Source organism: Aythya marila, assembly GCF_965140915.1.
Source record: "Aythya marila genome assembly, chromosome: 14".
Lineage (NCBI taxonomy): Eukaryota > Metazoa > Chordata > Aves > Anseriformes > Anatidae > Aythya > Aythya marila.
In genome coordinates, this window is record NC_139055.1 from 10,174,219 (window position 1) to 10,193,780 (window position 19,562).

General features: G+C 36.9%; 1 protein-coding gene across 1 annotated transcript in view; it reads left to right on the forward strand.

The window, feature by feature from the left end:
* CPEB4 (cytoplasmic polyadenylation element binding protein 4) overlaps positions 1-19,283 on the forward strand; it is a 42,304-nt gene extending 23,021 nt beyond the window's left edge. The window contains exons 3-8 of the mRNA XM_082771826.1: positions 6,566-6,739; positions 9,060-9,149; positions 9,782-9,900; positions 10,803-10,917; positions 11,133-11,314; positions 14,763-19,283. Coding sequence (XP_082627952.1) covers positions 6,566-6,739; positions 9,060-9,149; positions 9,782-9,900; positions 10,803-10,917; positions 11,133-11,314; positions 14,763-14,990 — 908 coding nt within the window. The 3' untranslated portion in view covers positions 14,991-19,283. The remainder of the gene's footprint in view (positions 1-6,565; positions 6,740-9,059; positions 9,150-9,781; positions 9,901-10,802; positions 10,918-11,132; positions 11,315-14,762) is intronic.
* Positions 19,284-19,562: the final 279 nt, after the last annotated feature.

The following is a 19,562-nucleotide window of genomic DNA, read 5'->3' on the forward strand; positions in this document are numbered from 1 at the left end:
AGCTTCTCCCCCTGCTGCCCTCCCCATTATTTGGTGCCTAAAGTTGCCTGCAACCAACCCATTCAAAGTTATTATGCTGATACTCTGTGCTATGCAGCCAGGTGCTGCCTTTTTGCATTGTAAACCCAATTAATTCAACATTATCACAGGTGAATCGTTACGATCAGAAGAGCCAGCACTAGAAGGTTTTATAGCTGGCTTCTCTTTAAGGTTTGGGAATAAACGGAATGTGTTCAGCTTTTGTGTGTTGGCTGTGTTTTGTGTCAGTGACCTGGAATTGAAAATGAAGGATTCTAGTCAGACTTGTATTCTAGTGCTACCAAACACCAGAGACTTCATTTCATTAGTGGTCTCGGCAGAATTAATGGGTAAATATTTGTCTTCAAGCATCTGGTTTTACTTGAAATAAAGCATAATACTTGCCTCTACCATAGTACTCTTGTTTTTCAGCATTTGCTTGGTCAGTTTGGATATAAAGTAATGCTACATTTCTCATCGTGTTTTATATATATATTTTAAAATACATAGTGTCTTAAAAAGTAAATAACATTTTTTCTTCTTTTTTTTTTTTTTGGCATCTCTGCTGCTTAATTTTGCAGATCTGCATCCAAAATGCTTTCTTGATTTTACAGTTTACCCAAATGTAATCTGCTTTTCTGTTTTCATGCTGACTTTGACCCTGCTAAAAGTGTGACAGATATGCAATCTCCAGATACATAGGGGTGTTTTAATTTTTCTAAGGTTATCTTAGGTAAAGAAAATAATGTTTGAATGTTTTTCATGCTTTGATGTTCAGTAGTGTTTGAAATCTACATCATTTGGAATCTCTCTTATGTCCCTTTTTAGTACCTTGCTTTTGACAAAAGTTTTTAGAACAGGGATCACATCTGACAATATGATAAAGATGTCTGTGACTGTAAGGTACAAAGTTCTGATACCGAACAAATTCACTGTCAGCTTAGACTTGCTAAAAAAAAAAAAACCCTGCTCATTATATTCTGCATTGACAGAGCTTAGATCATGCATCCATCATCTGTTTTGTTCTACAGCCAACATAAACTATATCATGTCCTCTGGATGATTTGACAGAAGTGAGATTATGTGCTTGAACTGAGTAAAAATTTTTTACTCATATGCATGTCTTATGTCATGGAAGCATGGCCTAATTATTTTTTCCTTAACGTTGTAGAACTAAAACCAAGGACTGCATAACAAGCAGTACTTTTCCTTCACTTGACAGTCATGCAACACTTTATGACTCTATCCACTTTCTGTTGAACTGTGATCAACCCCGGCTGCCCACAGGGAGTAGTAGGGAAAAAAGATAATAAACTACCCTAGCTTGTATTTAACGGTCTTGTTCGTAGCACTGTCAAGCTTGCTACAATTTCAAAATATAGTTCAGTACAGAATGTTTTAGAAATAAGTCTGTGCTGTCGAAATGTCAAAAACGATACAGGCATAATTTAGCTTTGAGCATTCAGCTGGGCTGCTCATTCCAGGGTATTGTTATGTTTATTAATACTAATTAGGGATGCTTTGTTTGGATGCTTGCTTGGTTCTCATAGTCGTGGTGTGGCCTTAGCAAGTTGGGATGAGACACAAGATCCAGAGCCTCCTGCTTGCTGATCCCTTTCCTTGAAGCAGTCTGTCTCTTGAGCTGGCCTTTTTGTGTAAATCCTGCACAATTAATGGAACAAAATACACCTGTAAGGGTTCCCAGTCTGAAGGGTGGAAGGCAGCAGGAGCCTGTAGAGCACTAGCTACTCAGCCTGGGCACACATGTTGCAGGACAAGCTTGTAGTAAGGTTGGGGTTCAAGTGACTTAGGGCTCCTGCATGCATCCATGCTTCCTCAGCAGGATGTCTTTGCCACCAGGAATGGTGTACTTCATGCAGAATTGCACCTCTGGTTACTCACAACATGCTGGCAGTCTTGCTGGTGCTTCCTATAGAGAGAAAAAGCTGAACACATTTATTAAGCACATTTGTTAGGTACAAAAAATTGTTATTTTAAGAGAGACGGAGAGGGAGATGGTCAGGAACCCATTAAGTGTCTCAGGTGAAGAGACAAAAAATTGAGAGGGTTGCTTATTCATTAAGTTTTTTATATAAAAGACTGTAAAAGCAACAGATTTTTGCAAAAATATCAGAGGCTTTTTTCTTAGAAGAAAGAAAGAAGTGTGGCAAGGAGTGCTGAGGTGGCAGAATATATGTAGCAGCTGCTAATAGCATTTCAGATTTGGGACTGATTTTACTCCATGGTTATTAATAAACAGTTGAACTGGTTGCATAAACACTTTATCTTTCTCAGGTTTATAAAGTAATTCTTGCTCAAATATCCTGTGAGTTTAATAAATCTGTCATAGACCCTTGATGCATTTATCTGAAATGCTAAAGAAATGGAGAAAAAAAGATAGATTTGAGGAATCCAGCATTGCAGTTGTCTCATTTCTCAGCATGGGATGCTGAACATTAAATCTTTTTCTCCTGTTGGTAAAGTTACCTTAAGGCTTCATTTGTGTTGCAGCTAGCTGGGGTAAGATGTCTCTTAATATGCAATTATGAAAGCCAGAAACAGAACTGGTAAATCACAGTTAGCTGCCTCCCTGCGCTGCCAAGAGAGCATTCTTTTCTTTCAGTGCTGTATTACATTGTGCAAAATTAGTGGCATGTGATGAGCTCTCAATTCAATGAGCAGGGAAAGTTTGTATCTGTCGTGCACTGGGGTAGTTTGTAAGCTGTGGCTCCTGAGAGATGCTTTGAAATGTCAGATGTTGGGATTTGTGGGCTAGATGAAGCAAATGCAGAAAATAAGGAAATTAAGAAAAACAAAACAAAACAAAAACGCTAGTACTTAGTTCTCTAAATCTCTTCAGTAGTATTTGGCACTGGAAATACTTCATAGCTGGTGAAGAGCTTTTTTTTTTGTTGTTTGTTTTCCATGCTGGGAAAGGAGAACAAAATCCTATTGTCTTGAGTGACACAGGTGGCAAAGCAGTGAGGAGTCCGCTGACCTAAATTGTGGTCACAGATCCGCAGCGAGAATCGCGGCTGTGCCGAACGCTTTGCTGCCAAGAGTGGGTGTTCCAAGTGAGGGAGATGTGCGGTTTTGTTAGTAATTTAGAAACCACAGGCAAGATTTTTATGGCTTTATGGGCAGGGCTGTTTTTGAAAGTGCTTGACGTTTTCTAAAACGTGCAAATGCTTCTGAGCTCTGTCAGAAAAGCTGGAAGGTTGCTGATTGCTTTCCACGAAAGGCGAGTTTCTTCAAACTTTCTACTTTGAGGACTGAATGAGTGTCTTGGATCCCTAAATTAGAAATTACTGTGGAAAAACTATGCTTGTAAAGCCCTTTAAACTTCCCCCACGAAGCTAGTATCTGTGTGAACACTCGAGGGTATGCTCCAGTCTGAAGACTAAGGCTTCGTTATTTTTGATTCTTGATGTTAATTGCGAGCTTATCAGCAAGACATCAGAGACGCAAATGATCTTACAGATGCTAAATAATCATGAAGTAAATTAGATTGATATGATTTTTATTTTGAAAGAGGAAACTGCTCGTGTTTTGTTGTGGTTTACAAATATTTAAATGCTTAAACTAATTGTCAGCCTCAATTTTGAATGAGGAAGCAAAATAAAATGTGCGATGTGCTCAGAGTTGCTCGTAGTACTTGCCAGCAGAATCCAAGTTCTGAAAACAGTTGGCCTCCTTTCAGATATGGATTTTAATGAGATTGAAACAGAAAGAATGTGCAAGTTTGATTACAAAGTTTAACCATGCTCTGACAACAGGTACTGGAAGCCAGCACCGAAAAAATGCTGTATTTACTGGTGGTAGAATTGATTTGTTTTGGAAAATGAAAAGTAGGAAGCAGTGGGGAGCTGTTGCATAATTCCAGTGAAGTACAAAGTTACTAGGAGAGATTCTGTACCAGGCTGCGGGAGGTCTGACAGGCAGCTTTAGTGGCCCGGACGTTTTTGCTTTGACTTTAGGTTTTTCAGCTGCCAGTAATAATTTCAACCAAGGATTCTGTGGGTTGTACAAAACATTTGTTGCAACCTACTTTCAAAACAGAAATAAACACAATTGTCTTCCACGTTCCTTGTGTTAGGGCTTTTCCCGGATTTCAGATCAAGATCAGTGTTAGACTATGCTTGATCTTGGCCAGGCACGGAGCATGGGGCATTGCAGGATGAATGTTAGCAGACCTGGTGCATGAGGAAAGATCAGTTTACTTATATCCAGCAGAGGAGGAAGGATTAGATACTACAAGAAATGTGCAAATTAAGAACTAAAACTGTTTTCAGAAAGTCTCCTTGAGTATATTTTGTCAGCTTCAAATCAACATGCTTCATCAAGAAGTAAGAGAGATGGTGCAAGGAAGGCATGGTATTATGGGTGGGATGGGAGGCTAGCTCGTGAGCACCATCTGAAATAACCAGGCTTGAGAATCACTGAGTTAGTATAAAACGAGGTCTTTTGGTCCTTATAACAATGTTTGATAGGCTGTTTTCTTTCTCATTTAACATGCAGCAAGGACATATGGGAGAAGGCGAGGTAACAATATTCCTATTTAATTTTCTAATGTTGACAATGTCTCATGGGAGAAAAACATTAAGTTGTTACTAGAAGGCAAACTCCAAAATATAAGATTATAAACCATCAGTTTCACATACGTTTATGTAGTTTGCATGCCGTAAATAAACATTTTTACTGAATTAGGTAGTACTCCACAGTAGTGCTATGGGGGCTGAAATGATCACAGTCTTTTCAGTGGGCATCATCCATGTGATTTGTTACACTGCAGAGCTATGTTGCTGTTTGTGTGTACGTTATGAATGCTGGAGAAGCTTATTTTGGTTCTTTGGGTGCTGATGGTTTTCTCGACGCAGCATAGACTATAGCAAATATTTGTCCTGGCCTGTTAGCTTGAAGAACCAGATGCTGCAAGCATGCACGTTGAGTTATCTCACAGCAGTGGGAATGCTAATGAACCTAAAAAAAGATATGTTTAGGTATGGAGAACTGCTCCCTTCCAACAATGCCTGCAGGACTGGGGTCTTAAGAGATGAAACAAATGGCATATGCATCAGTTCATTAGGGGAAAACAAAATAGCATTGAAGTCTATATTCCAACATCGTTATCATAATCCGAAGCCTGGTTTGCCTAGTTGCACAAGTAGGCCTTATAGATGACTGCTATTTTAATCAAAGGTGTAAAAAGGTTCCTGAAATTTCCAATAAAGAAAGCTGACCAAGTCTTCCATATTTTTATTCATATAAATTCTGTGGACTGTTGATTTTATTTTATTTTTGCTTTCAACCTGTGAACTGTTTGATTTTTGCATGGAAAATGTCTGGATATTGGAACCGGTCAAATTTTCAGTTTTCAAGATGTTTTTTCATTTTAAAAAATTAAGTACATGATAGTAATTTATTTTCAAAGAAAGGAAAAAGAGCAGTATAAATTAACCTTAGTAATACACTACTGTGATAGATTGTAATGAACTCTGAAAAAGCAGACATACTATAGCATAGCATAGGCTATGTAAGAAAATCTACCCTAAAACTTGTAGCACACCTCATTTATTGCTTACTTGATGTATATTTATTCCTAAAAAGCTCATTAAATGAGTAAAAATCTGTTCAATTTGTTGTCCAGCTATTGAATAGTGTAACTAAAGAGAGAATTCATGGATAAGATCAGTTTGTGTGCTCTATTTATGATATTACATAGTTGCATTTATAAATTAGAGTATCTTATTAAAAGGTAATTTTATTAATGAAATCTATGATAAAGGATTATCACAGAAGAATATTGGAGGGGAAGCATGCTTACAACATTTTCTCTTAGAGTGAGTCCATTAACGAAACTCTTTTGTAATATCTGAGTAAACTTCCTTCTTGGAATAGCACAGTATTGCCTAGCTTTCAGTCTTCACTTGTGGTAAATTACAGTGGCCCTTCCTGTTCTTATCAGGATATTTTAGTTATTTACAAGTGGGTGGCTTAGGATATGTTTTGTTATCAGGTGATTTACATGTGTAATATATCTAGCTGGTAGAAGTCTTGTTTTCCCATCTGCACCATGAAATTTTATCTGTTCCTTGTAAGAAGCTGTTCATTGGGAAATGATATATATGGCTTAGGTTTTAGTGTCTGCTAGTGGGAAACTCCCTAAAAAGGGCTTATATTCTCTTCTGTTTTGAAATATTTTTAAAAGGAATCTAATTAGGAATGTGGAATTCATGGAAAATAGTCCATCTGAGCATCCATTCAAAATACCTTTTTGTTTCAAATTTTCATTAGTTATGGTGCAGTTATAAAGAAGGTAGTGACCTTTTTCTCTGAAATAGTACATTTGAGTTACTAAATGATACTGAAAACTAGAAGGGTCATGTAAAATTGAGAACATAACTGCTCTTTAAAAGGGAAGACTGCAAACAGTTCTATTGCCAATGCAGCAGCTAGTGCATATTTATTTTTTTATTTAAACAGTGTGTGCTTTGTTCTGTTAGTATGTTTGTTTTCTTTCTTTTTTCTTTAACCTCCCCCTATTCAGGTCAGTCTTCACTGTTTCCAATGGAAGATGGGTTCTTGGATGATGGACGTGGGGATCAGACTCTTCACAGTGGTTTAGGATCACCTCACTGCTTCTCCCATCAGAATGGAGAGAGAGTGGAACGGTATTCCCGTAAAGTCTTTGTTGGCGGACTGCCACCAGATATTGATGAAGGTATGCTCAGAAAGTCTTATTCAGAAAAGCTCCTTTTGGCTTAATGACAAAAATGTGGTGTGAAAACTTTTGTCTGTTAACTACTGAATGATTGTTTTTCGAACTCTACAGAAAAGCTTTGATGTGTAAATGGATCTTTGTATACCACCACTTTCAGTTCATGGCAAATGTGAGATAATTCAAACTAGTTTTGGCTATAGCAGCGTTTTGCTGCTGAAGAACAAAAGTACATGTTATCACACATTTATCTGACTTTTACAGTATAAATGTTACAAGAAGGAGGTGCAAAAATAAACAAGTAAATATCTCCTGTTGAAACTCACAAATACATTGCAAACATTTTATAGTGACCAGAGGCTATTAGTAGGAAAAGTATCGCTAGTAGATTTATAAAGTTTATACAAACCAGTAATTCATGTTTGTAGGTTTATGTGTAGTTTCTTAGATGTGATTTTTAGCAGTGATCACATCCTGTGGCAGTTTCTAATGGATGCATGGTGAAGGCCACATTTATGAAGCTTCTTTTCACCAGAAAGTTCTGTATTTTTATCTGTCAAGTATGGTGGGATAATGGTTAAAAGAACTACAACAACTGTAAATCTGCAAAGCTGCTTTTCCTTAATTACAGAATTGTTTTAATACCCACTTTTTACATCAGGGAGAGTGACTGTGATACGCTGCAGCGTATATTCCTGCAACATGACAGCCTGTCTTACATGTCAAGCATAAGCATTACTTTTATGCTGTTTACCATGGTTTATGCTTTCAGCACTTAAAAGGTCAAATATAACACAGTGTTTACAAGATGGAAAATCTTATTACATTTTTTGGGTGGTGGTGGTTGTTTTTGTTTATCACCTTTGTTCTTTCAAAAGCAGATGAGCACAAGAGTAGTTTTGTCTGTTCAGACCCTAGTTATTGAAACGTAAGACTTCATAAACTTCATAAACATTGAAACATAAGACTTCATTATAACATTGCTAAACCTGTGCTAGGAGGGTAGCTTGAATTTTTCAGAGTTGCTTCTGTCAGCACTTTTGTTAAATGCACAAGTGCGAATCACTTACATGTATAATGGATATGTAATAAGGTTTTTCTGAAAGTATTTCTAGAAAGCATTTTATGTATGTGTTTTAACATGAAATTTGTTTAAAGAGCTGTTCTAAATGAAGGTTTATGTTCAGAGGTGTGTAGTAAGTATTGTTTTCCTTGGTTTAGATCCTCATCAGCGTGTAACCTTGACACACCGCCACTGCTGGGTACATTCCTGATGATCTGTAGTGCACAAAGTGGCTGTCAGTACAGTGGCTTGTCAGTTGCTGTTTCATTAGCAATGTCATCAGAGAGTGTAAACAGACTGAGAAGAACATAACCAGTAGCACTTTCTCAAATTTCGAACTCAGAGTCAGAGGATGGAAAAATTCTCGAAATTGTTTATTAGGAACCCCCATTGTGGAAGGCCCTGTAGTACCTTAAGCAGAACACAGCTAAGCAGTGTTCAATTTAGATAGTGCTACAGCAAGGGGAAGTTTGTTCATTTTGTTTCCATATTTAATGAAAAATTCTTGTTAAGAGAGCTTTTAACTAGTGGTGGTTGAAATGTTTTTGTGGAGAAGGGCATAATCACTTAATTTCAACAAGAACAGAATTATATCTAGTGGACTTCTATGGGACTAGGATATAAAAATGTTTACCAGCAATTTTAGGTGACAGGCAGTTTTGAAATGGATGCAAAAATTGCTTCTTGAAATAGTAATACATTACTTGCCATGTCTCCTATAGCATTACATAACGATGTCATGTAAGTTTACTATGTGTTAGTTGGAGGTCAACCTCAGATAGTATTTGCTGATGTGGCACTGGCATGTGACATGAACAGGCGTGGCTGAGTCCTGTGATAGTCCCTTCATTTTTCTCCAGTCTTTCTGCAATTATAAGACATATTGGGAGAGCTGATTGCTTACTAGCAAGTCAGCAAGTTGTCTTTCTGCTCTTTGTGGAAGAATAGTTGAACAGGGGGTTATAATCGCTGTGTAGATGCAGTGACTCGATTTCTCTGAATTAGTGGGTTACAAACTTTTGTGTATAATCCTCAGTAAACAAAAGCTTGATCTTTGAACTGTTTTGTTTTCTAACATTTATTCTGAATTGTCATAAAGATTTCCCATCAGCAATGAACGTTGCTCTAAATTGGTAAACCGTTAAGAGTCATAGAATATTTATTTGTAGGATGAAGCTACCTGAAGTCTGTGTTCTTCAAGTGCCTTGCATTTGATTGATTTTAATTTCAGTTGATGCTTTTTTTATACTTTCATTATAGATGAGATCACTGCTAGTTTTCGTCGCTTCGGACCTTTGATTGTAGACTGGCCACACAAGGCAGAAAGCAAATCTTATTTTCCTCCTAAGGGTAAATATCTGATAATTAATATCATATGAGAATTCTAGAATTCATTTTCCTTAAAAAGTTTCCATGTTAAGCTTTTTTTTTTTTTCTTTTTCTTTTTCTTTTTTTTTCTTGTGATGATGACCCAGTGTTTAAGGGAAAAACAGTTGAATCCTTGGGATTATAAACTGATGGATTTTAGAATGTGGCTTTGCAATTATTCTCCACTAAAATGATTCTTCCGTAACTTTCCGTTTTGACTTTATTTGGTTCCCCCCCCCCCCCTTTTTTTTTTTTGGTGTGTTGTTACTTGTTCTGCTTTACTCATTTTTATAAGAATAGACAAAGCTAGTCCTCTGTAAAGGGGCTAAATGCTGTCCACAGTAGCCAGGGAAGACTTATACTTTGTATTAACAACTGTTGTGGGAAGTGTGCCTCCGCAGCTGTGGCTTTTGTTCAGTTCTTGCTACTGGCTTATCCTTCTCAAAGGAAATGGGGAGAGGATATGCCGATCAGCAATCTCCCTGCTTTCCGTCGTGACTGCAGAGGGCTTGTATATGGTAGCATGATGACATGGTGCCAAGCATAATTTTGGGTTAAATTACTGTGCTATAGGTGAATAGAAGAAATAAATTGTGTTTGTTTTCCTTTTGTAGGATATGCATTTTTGCTGTTCCAAGATGAAAGCTCTGTACAGGCACTGATTGATGCATGTATTGAAGAAGATGGAAAGCTCTATCTTTGTGTTTCCAGCCCCACTATCAAAGACAAACCGGTAGGTAGAATTTTCAGGGCCTGCACAATTCCTGTATGATAACCAGAAATCATTCTCTTCAGATGCCTATTTTTCAGTCTTCAGAGTGCTAATGTTTACATTTCCTTAAATCAAATTAAGTTCTCAAAACGAAGATCAAGTTACATATTTTTAAAGTAGGCATCAGCAAGTTTTTACGTCTAGTTACAATTCACACTTCTGTTAAAAAAGGGTTTGCTAAATTTCACTTTTTTTTTTATAATAAATATATTTTCAGACAGGTGCTTTAGGCTTATTGAATAAAATGTAGAGTTCATATTGTCTATAGTGTTGTTTGTAACTTGTTTTTACAGAGACAAATCCAAAAAACATAATACATGGAACTACAAGTTGTTAGTACAAACAGTTTTGTGGCCAATGCAAGTCTGTTAATAGTTGCAGAGGCTTCAGCTATATTCCTGTGCTTCAAATTTGGCCAGCTGTAAGCAAATGTACAGCAGCTAGTTTTGCATAGTAAATAAACATACAACTTTGCACATTGGAGCCTGTTCCATTGAGATAACGGTAGTCTAGTGCTTACACTTGGCTAGACCAACACAAATAGTCTAGATATGTATGCAGTAGTGTGGTTCGTACAGCACAGTTCAGTCATGATTAAGTAAGTGCGTAAGTAGAGGGTGAGTTTCTTCCCAGAAATTTGGGTAACAGGGAAGTGGTGAAATTTGGTACGATCAAGTAGTCTGTCTTTAACAGAGCTTATTGCCATTTCATTCTGAGAAACGATTGCTGAACAAGTAGAAAGCAAGTTAAAAAAAATAGTGTGAATTAAGAGGTTTTCTTCTGTGTAGGATACTGTTCTAATTTATATTACTAAGATACTTTGAATTGTGAATGGTTAAAAAAAAAAGGCTTTTTGTCCATAGGTTCAGATCCGGCCTTGGAACCTTAGTGATAGTGATTTTGTTATGGATGGTTCACAGCCTCTTGACCCACGAAAAACCATTTTTGTTGGTGGTGTTCCTCGGCCTTTACGAGCAGGTACACTGAGTGTTCCGCAGCACTGGGCATGTTGAATATGCAGTCTGATATGGGGAGCAAGGGGGGAGAGAAGTTGGTTCAGCAAAGGAACTATTACATGTTCTTGATGCTCACAGTGGGGAACATGAATACAAATGGACTGTTGTATTTGATGCTTTTTAAAGTGGAGAAAATTTTACCAAGTCTACACTGTTTCATTTTCCTTTCTGGTTTAGTGGAACTTGCAATGATAATGGATCGGCTTTATGGAGGGGTGTGCTATGCTGGAATTGACACAGACCCTGAGCTGAAGTACCCAAAAGGAGCTGGGCGGGTTGCGTTTTCTAATCAACAGAGTTACATAGCTGCTATCAGTGCTCGCTTTGTTCAGCTGCAGCATGGAGAGATAGATAAACGGGTAAGGTCTTCAAGCATATTCTATTTTTGTTCAGTGCCTTCTCTAGAAACGGTTTTCCATGTAAATGTGTGTCATTGTGAAGACTGTAAATGTTATATCAGATTCATTGCATATTTAGGGCTAGATTGTGCCACTTAGATACAACACAGAATAAAAATGAAGGAGTGGTGCAAAGCTATTGCTTCTGGAACGTGGGAGGCAACTGTGAAGCAGACTTTCTCAAATTGCTTAGCATAATGGGAAGCATGTCAGCTGCCTTCCCCTTTTATAAGAATATCGCATTCGTCATATACTCCCATTGCAAGTATTTGTACTTGTAGTATTTGTAGAACGTTAGGGAGGAAAGTGTGGAGCCAAAGGTGGAGCAATTCTTACTCCTGTTCTGCATCTTTTTAGAGAGAGGGCAGAATCTAACTCTAGCGTTACACATTGTGTGCTGAATGGTCCTAAAGAACACCATGGTAATGCATTGTGAACTCCTTAGTGTGCATTACAGCTTCACAGCCATCCTGCACAGCTTATGTAAAGACTGTGCTCAGTTAATTGTTTCAATGATAATCTACTATAATTATTTCTTGCTTGATTTTATTAATTTGTTAATATAAATTAATGGGATATGCCAAATATATCTGCCATTTGCTTGCATCTGCCCTCCCATCTATATAAAATGTGACTATGCCAATTAGAGTGATCTTTGGGCCACAATTTTGATAAATTGGGATCCTTACATCTAGCATTCTTTCTAACTCACATGCTTGGTCTTTGGCTTTTCCTTACCTGACTCATTATTGATTTTAATTTGATTATTACTACAAAGGAACCCCCCCACACACACTTTGCTGATGATCTGATTATCATTTCACTTCTCCTTTGGCTATAAAGCTTGGGTAGAAGAATTATAACAACAGTTTGACTCAGGGCCTGCGAATTGGAATGTCTTTGTTCCAGTCTTGGCTCTGAAATAACTTCTGTATGGCTTTGAACAAATAATTTGCGCTGCCCTTGTGCAACTTCTGCTTGCATAAGAAGACACTTGGGTGAATAGGTCCATTGAAGCTGTTGGGACTAGAAATTGAAGTAAGTACTTGTGAACTCTGACAAAGATTTTGCAATCTGTTTCCTCTTCCTTCTCGCCTCCCACTCCTTATTTCCCCATTCTGTTTGTAGTTCAGAAGAAATGTGGGGAGATAAGTGCTTAGAGGGTTCATTATAAGAGTAGTTGGTTGCATAAAACATAAAAATGCAACAGTTGCAATGCTACTTTTTACTAAGATGCTATTTATTAATTTTTTTCTAATAAAGTTTTTTTTTGTAGAAATAAAAATGAAAGTAGTAACAAGAAGGGATTTCCTGTATATTTAGGCAAGGAAATGCTGCTAGAGGGTATGCTCTTCAAAGAGGTAATGCAAGCTAAACGCTCAGTGGCCTGCAGCACCCACCACTACAGAGCTTCTGATGCATGCCACCATCCTAACAGTGCTGGATGAAGTTGCTGTAATTTAAGCTACTTCTTACTTCTTGGGAAGCCTCCATATATGTAGCACAGGTAACAGTTGCGGGCCATATTGTGAATATGCACTTCAGCACACACCAACTGAATGTGTTGAAGACTCTGACTAATACCCATGCTTTGTAAACTTGCACTGAAAACAGTGGTGTAGTAACAGGCTAAAGCAAGCAGAGATGTAATTTAATTACCTGTACTGTAGTTTGGCCTTTAGGTTACAGCCTAGACCAGCCTCTGAATACACAGGTACAGATGTAATGAAGTCGCCATGTTAAGGAGGCCTGCGCAGCATAGCTGTAGTTTCTCCTCTTAGCACTTGGAGAAGATGCTCGTTATTGAGTACCTGACCTCAAACTGCTTAGCAAACTAGGTGATGAAGAGAGAAAGCGATAAGATTCGGAATCTTTGCCTCTGCTCTTTTACATATTCATTCTGCTGAGCTGGCACGGAGGGGTGTTTGAGAAACAGAATTCTAGCAATGGAATAGGGAGAGGAAGGCTGCTGTATTGTCTCCAAGCAGTTTGTTTGTACTGTTAGCACAAATGCCATCAAACTACTGCAGTGCCCTGCCTGGATTGTGATAAAACTGGGTAAGTTTAAAAATATGGGAGCTTGTGAATGCCCTTACTTGAATGAGCTGGCACACCACTGAGATCTGTGAGATGTAGAAGGGCCCATTCCTAAGCCAGATGCAGAAATAGCAGGATAACATAGAGACACCAGTCACAGTCTGTATATTTGAACATGGTTGTGAAAATACGTAATGGCACAAGCTTCAGAGAAGGTTCACAGGCACTTCTAGAACAGGAACTTGTATGTATGCTTTTTTAAGGGGAGGTTTTGTGTTGCGCTTCTGAAATGTCACATAGACCTCTCATAGTCCTAGGGAGCAGAGGAGTGGGAGTGGAGGTGATTACTGGTTATGAGGTGAAACGGAGCCTTTAGGGGATGGCAGTGCTGCAGCTGTGATTTAAACACGTAGGCATGTCTAAACGAGCTGTGCTCTAGCCAGCTTGTATACCGAGAGCAGCAAGCATTGCCTTCCTGTCACACAGTAAGCATTCTGGAGTGCTGTGGGCAGGGTTTTGTAGCCCACAGTACAGCAGGCTTGTTTTTGGTATGCAAATGTCTAGATTAAAAGCTAGTAGCCTGCAGATGTTGCAGCGTGGATGTATCCTTGGAGCACCAGCTGGTAAGTTCCTGTGAGTCATTATCAGTTAAGAACTTGAAGAAATTTTTCTTCTCCTTTTTCTTTTGCTGTGCTGAATTACTTCTGCTCATCTGGCTCTTAATGCCAACTGCATTAGGTAGTCATCAGTCCCATTTTAAGCTTCATATTTGACACCAGCAAGATTAGATGGGTCTCTTTTTGCTGAGTGGACTAAGCCACAGAAAAAAAAAGAAAACAGAAAAATATGTTAATGATTTATTTTTTCTAAGTTGAGAATTCAGGCATTGCAATTTGCAGACTATATGCATATTTAATCTGTAGTTACAGTGTTGTGTAAACAGTTTACATTCCTACCTGAATGGGTAGGAGCTTAACTGTGCATCACCATACTCAACAATAAACCCCCAGAATTTTCCAGTAGTTTGATGTGAGTCTGTGTATATCAGCTCTGTAACAACACGTTTGTTGTTCCTTTCTGTAAATAAATGACAACATGTGTGAAACTGATGCTAAGCATTGGTTTCTGTTGTTTTTTTTCGTTGAGGAAGATGGTGGGAGCAGGATTGTTCTCAAGTTAAGTGCCCAGGGTTTTTGGTGATTAAGGGCTATGATCAAGTGTAATGAGGAGGATAATTCTCGTCTGTGTTGTTCCCCACTAGAGGACTGTGATTGCAATCCTGCTAGAATACAGACAGTATGTGTTGTGGAACTGTCATCATCTACATTGTAATTAAGAATTGTAAAACTTTCTTCTCATTTTCTGTATACAGGTGGAAGTTAAGCCATATGTCTTGGATGATCAGCTTTGTGATGAATGTCAGGGGGCCCGTTGCGGTGGAAAATTTGCTCCATTTTTCTGTGCTAATGTTACCTGTCTGCAGTATTACTGTGAATATTGCTGGGCTGCTATCCATTCACGCGCTGGCAGGGAATTCCACAAGCCCCTGGTGAAGGAGGGAGGAGATCGCCCAAGACATATTTCATTCCGCTGGAACTAAATGATCACTGCAGTGCTCATATGCAGGCCTCAAATTAAGTGCACTCTTCTGTTATCCTGATTATCCCTACCCCACCCTGCCCTTTCTCTTATTCAAGATAGCATGTCCTTTTGTAGTAGTCTGTAATTTAACAATAGTATAATGAAAGAATGACCTATAATATGGGTATTTTGTAGAATCTTGTCATTGAAAACTGTATTGGGAACTCCTTTTCGTATTGATAACATGTTGCAAGTGAGTTGCATTCTCTTGTCTTTACTACGGAGAGAACACTTAATTTCATGCAACATTTTCTTAGAGGAGAGAAAAATATTAAGAAAAGAGAATTGAAACAATAGAGTATTTTGTTTTTTTAATTAAATTATTGTTAATAAAGAACATAAGAATACTTTTATTAAAATAACCATGTAACAATAACACTATCAGTCTGTTCTGACACTTTCCCCCAGGGAAGCCTGTTTTTGCCTCTCTTTTTGTTTTGACTTCACATTTTTCCAGCAACAGATGAAGTTAACATTTACCTATCAACAGGAAAGAGCATGTTTAAAGCAACAAAAATGCATGAGCAAAGTTGAAGCAGCATTATAGTAATGTGTTTTTTTCTTTCTTTCTTCCTTTCTTTCTCTTTTTCTTTCTTTTTCTTTTTTTTCTTTTTTTTTTTTTTTTTTTTTTGGTGTAAATCTTTTAAGGGTTTTGAGGCTGAAATTTTTGCTCGGTATATATCCGACCTTGCCTCTGACTACCACCCACATCCAAATTAGTGATGAGATAGGCAGAGCTTATTATATTTTCATCAAAATTATTACATTTTAAGAATTCCTGAATGTAAAAGTTGAGTAATGTTACTACTGAGGGGGGGGGGGAGTGCACTTTTTTTTTTCCTTTAAGAGAATTCAATTGTCTGGTTACAGCCCTAGAAATCCTACCAAAGCTAGAGTAATGACAACTAGTTAACTGGCATTTCCTCTCCTGAAGGATAAATATATAGATTTTATTTTTGATGGCTATATATAACATAACTCTATATCCTAATATGCTAACATTCATCAGGGGCCAGCCTTTGCTCTCCATTTTGACATGAAAAAGTAGAAAACCTAAAGATACCTCAAGGATATCGCTGATTTTTACTGAAGTTTTGATATTCAGATGTCACGCAAAGTAAAATTGGCTGCTTATTGGTTTCCCATCTTGGATGTAAAGTTAGTTTTAAATACCCTCTAACTTAGTTGTAACAGAAGGCATGAACCTAAGTAGTTTCCAAGCTTTGTTTTGCACTGTTTTCTGAATTATTGCATGAAACAGTGCGAGCATGCATATGCCTTTCTTACTCTTCCTGTAGAAAGAATTCCAGCTAAGGTTCCTCCTCTTCAGAACTTAATATGGAGAAATAAAGAAACACAGGTATTTGAAGTGCCAAGATTGCTAAGTTAATGCCTGCTTTATTATAAATAAGTTCTACCTTGAGAAGCATTAACACAGTACATGTTAATTGAATGATAAAGAGTGGGTGCAGGGGTTTAGTTTGAAATAGATGAATGAAGGAGTAGTTCTGAAAATTATTTTTATTACTTTTGAACTAATGCCCTGGCCAACTTCTGAAATGATTATTTAGCAGTGTGCAAACAAATTCAGTGGCAATCTTCTAAGCTGCCTGACCGGCATGGTACCATCCTAGATTCTCTCAGACCAAAGACTTGCCTCAGCACTGCTCGGAAAACATCTGCTCCGTTGAAAGCCTTTGTCAGCCCCCTCGTCCTGTTCCCCCAGCCCAGATTATCTTTATGAGAAGTAGTTTTTATTTTCAATACAGGCTTTAATGAACTATACCTTATCGAGTTCCAAAGGTCAAAATGGAGACATTTGCTGTCTACTAGTCAAGTATAGAAAGGGAGCTGCTTTTAATGAAATCCCTGAAAATATTGACAACAGTAATGCAAATGCAGAGTGCTCTTGTGTAGATTGTCAGGGACTTTTTTTTCTCTGAAGTACATAATTATAGTTGGAATGTTCCTTTAATTTTTTTAATGCTTGTAGGTGGCTTGGGGTGTGCTATTGTGCCGATCCTACCCAGTAAACAGGTGAGATGGGTTACCATTACAAGAAATAACACTGTTTGAGAACTAGCTTTGAATAATAATTTTCCCTTTGTACATGACCTGCTGAATTTCGGTACAGTGTTTTTGTAGCTAACTTATTTTGTCATGCACATAATGTATATTTGTTATGCACTACTTTTGTATATCTTGTTTTTCCAACAGTGAGCATTTTTAGGCACACTTTTCACTGACGGGATATCTCTTTATGCAATACCTCAATTTTTCATATTGCAAAGAGTAGCTTTTTGTACTTTTATTACTGAGAGATCTTCATATACTTCATTTTTTAATATAAATAATTTTAATAAATTTTATTTTCTTATATTCTGCTTTTTATACATTTCAGTGCTCTGCATACATTTTGAATTATGGATGTTGTGCACTGGCAATGCTATTTTAGAATCTGCAGAGAAAAGAAAGCATGTTGCTTAAACATCTTAGCCCAGCACCAGGTATTTGGTGTACATATAATTTAAGAAATAGTATATGTAAAGTTGAGAATTAAAGAAGAAAAGCATGAAAGTGACAAATGACACTGTCTTTAGACCCTGAAATTTAAATGCATAAATATAGTGTAGAATTTAAAAGTAAAGAAACATCAGAATTGTCTACCGCTTCTTACTAAGTTTTTAAAAATTATACACAAATGCAGACGTTTTTGGTGAATGTTTAGCCATTTTTAATATTAATAAAAAATTGATGTTAGGTGTTTGATGCAGAAATGTGTCTGCTCTTTTAAATTATATTTAAAGAATAAAAGAGAGCCTGCTAGGTGGCAGGCATGTAATGTTAGTATGCATGACTAATGTAAGAAATTGTTATTCTACTAATATTCACTTGTGATTGTGTGACAAGCGTGTTTACAGATTATTTGGTTACACTTCGATTTACAGGGCATAAACAATTATATACATTACTCTGTACTTAAATAGTGATTACATGTCCTTCTGATTACATGGGATTTGTAGTTGGGGTTACCATGTAGCTCCAAACATAATTAACATGTAATTAGTTTACCAGTCTTAGGGTATCACTTCAATTTGCAAAGGGGTTAATAATAAGCATGTAGTTTTATCACACTAGCATGGCACTGGCCATGTATTTACAATGTAGTTACAGAGTAATTACATGGTTATTTTTGCAATGTAAAATAAAGTGTTTCTGATTATTTTATATGTAAAGGAACCCCACTGCCCTGTGCTTTTTGGTATAGTATATACTTCTCCATACACAGACCTCTGCAGAATGCAAATTTAAAACTTGCAGTGAATGAATTTAGCGTTTTATAAGGATGCTGTTGGAAAGACTTGATAATTCACCCCTTTTGTTTTTAGAAGAGTTAAAACCTTCTGTTATAAGGTGATTTAAAACTTGAATGTGATGAATTGTGGCAAGTTAACTTCAAGTTATGTGCAATACCTATTTCAGACTTCTGGAAGATCTTTGCAGTGTAATTCTTTGTTTTTAATTGCAGACATTTAAAAATGTCATTTTCTACTGTTCTAGTAAATCCTCTTTCTTGCTGGTGTTTCTAAAGAAAAGAATCAGAAATCAATCTTTCTACTAATGTAAATTTGAGATTATTTTTAAAAAAAATGGAATAAAAGGTTTTGGTCATTTGCTTTATTTTATTATCTTATTTTAAAGCTACTGTGATAGCATTGTAAGAATTGGGACAATATTGTATTCAACTGTTTTATTTTTTATATTTTTAAATTTTAAAGTATAATTAGTTTTTATAATTTTCATCAGATTTTTTTGTTATATTTTTTGGAAGTGAAACTTTTAGCAAGTGGGTGTCTAGTTTTTACTAATCCCTAATATGTTTTTCCCCCAATGTATTGCTCATATTATCAGAAGGAAAAGTTATTTAAGTATGTCAGTTAATTGTACTACTTGGCTGAATTTCCATATAGTTTTTACTGTGTATGGGGAGGTTGTAGTATTTATTATAGCATTTTAAATAAGGGTAATTCATTTTTTATTAAAGTCATTTTCACGTTTAAGTTCATATTTTTGTATGTTCTACTCTAAGTTATATAACACAAGTTACTTTTTTTAAAGAGTTCATTTGTTGAAGTGCTAGTGAAAAATTAATGTTATTAAATAGTTTGCAAATGACTATTTATACCAGTATGCATATAATTTTTAAATATTTGTAATGTGAGATGTTGAATGAATAAAACTTTTAACTCAATGCTTCTTCTTAACCTTTTTTATTTTAAGCTTCCTGTAGATACATGTTCCTTTGTGGCTGAAGCTCATGGGCCTTGGGAAGTGATTTTGATGAAGTGTATGGCACACGATATGCGATGTGTAAAGTGCCTAAGGCTGAGCTCCGTGGCCCTGTTCTGGTCAAAACCTAGGGCATGGTTTTGTAGGAGACGTGTGAGGGAGGTTGTAACCACTTGAGAGATGTCGAGTGCCCTGTACACTGCATTAAATTGCCACAAAAATAAATGTGCAGTGCTGCAGA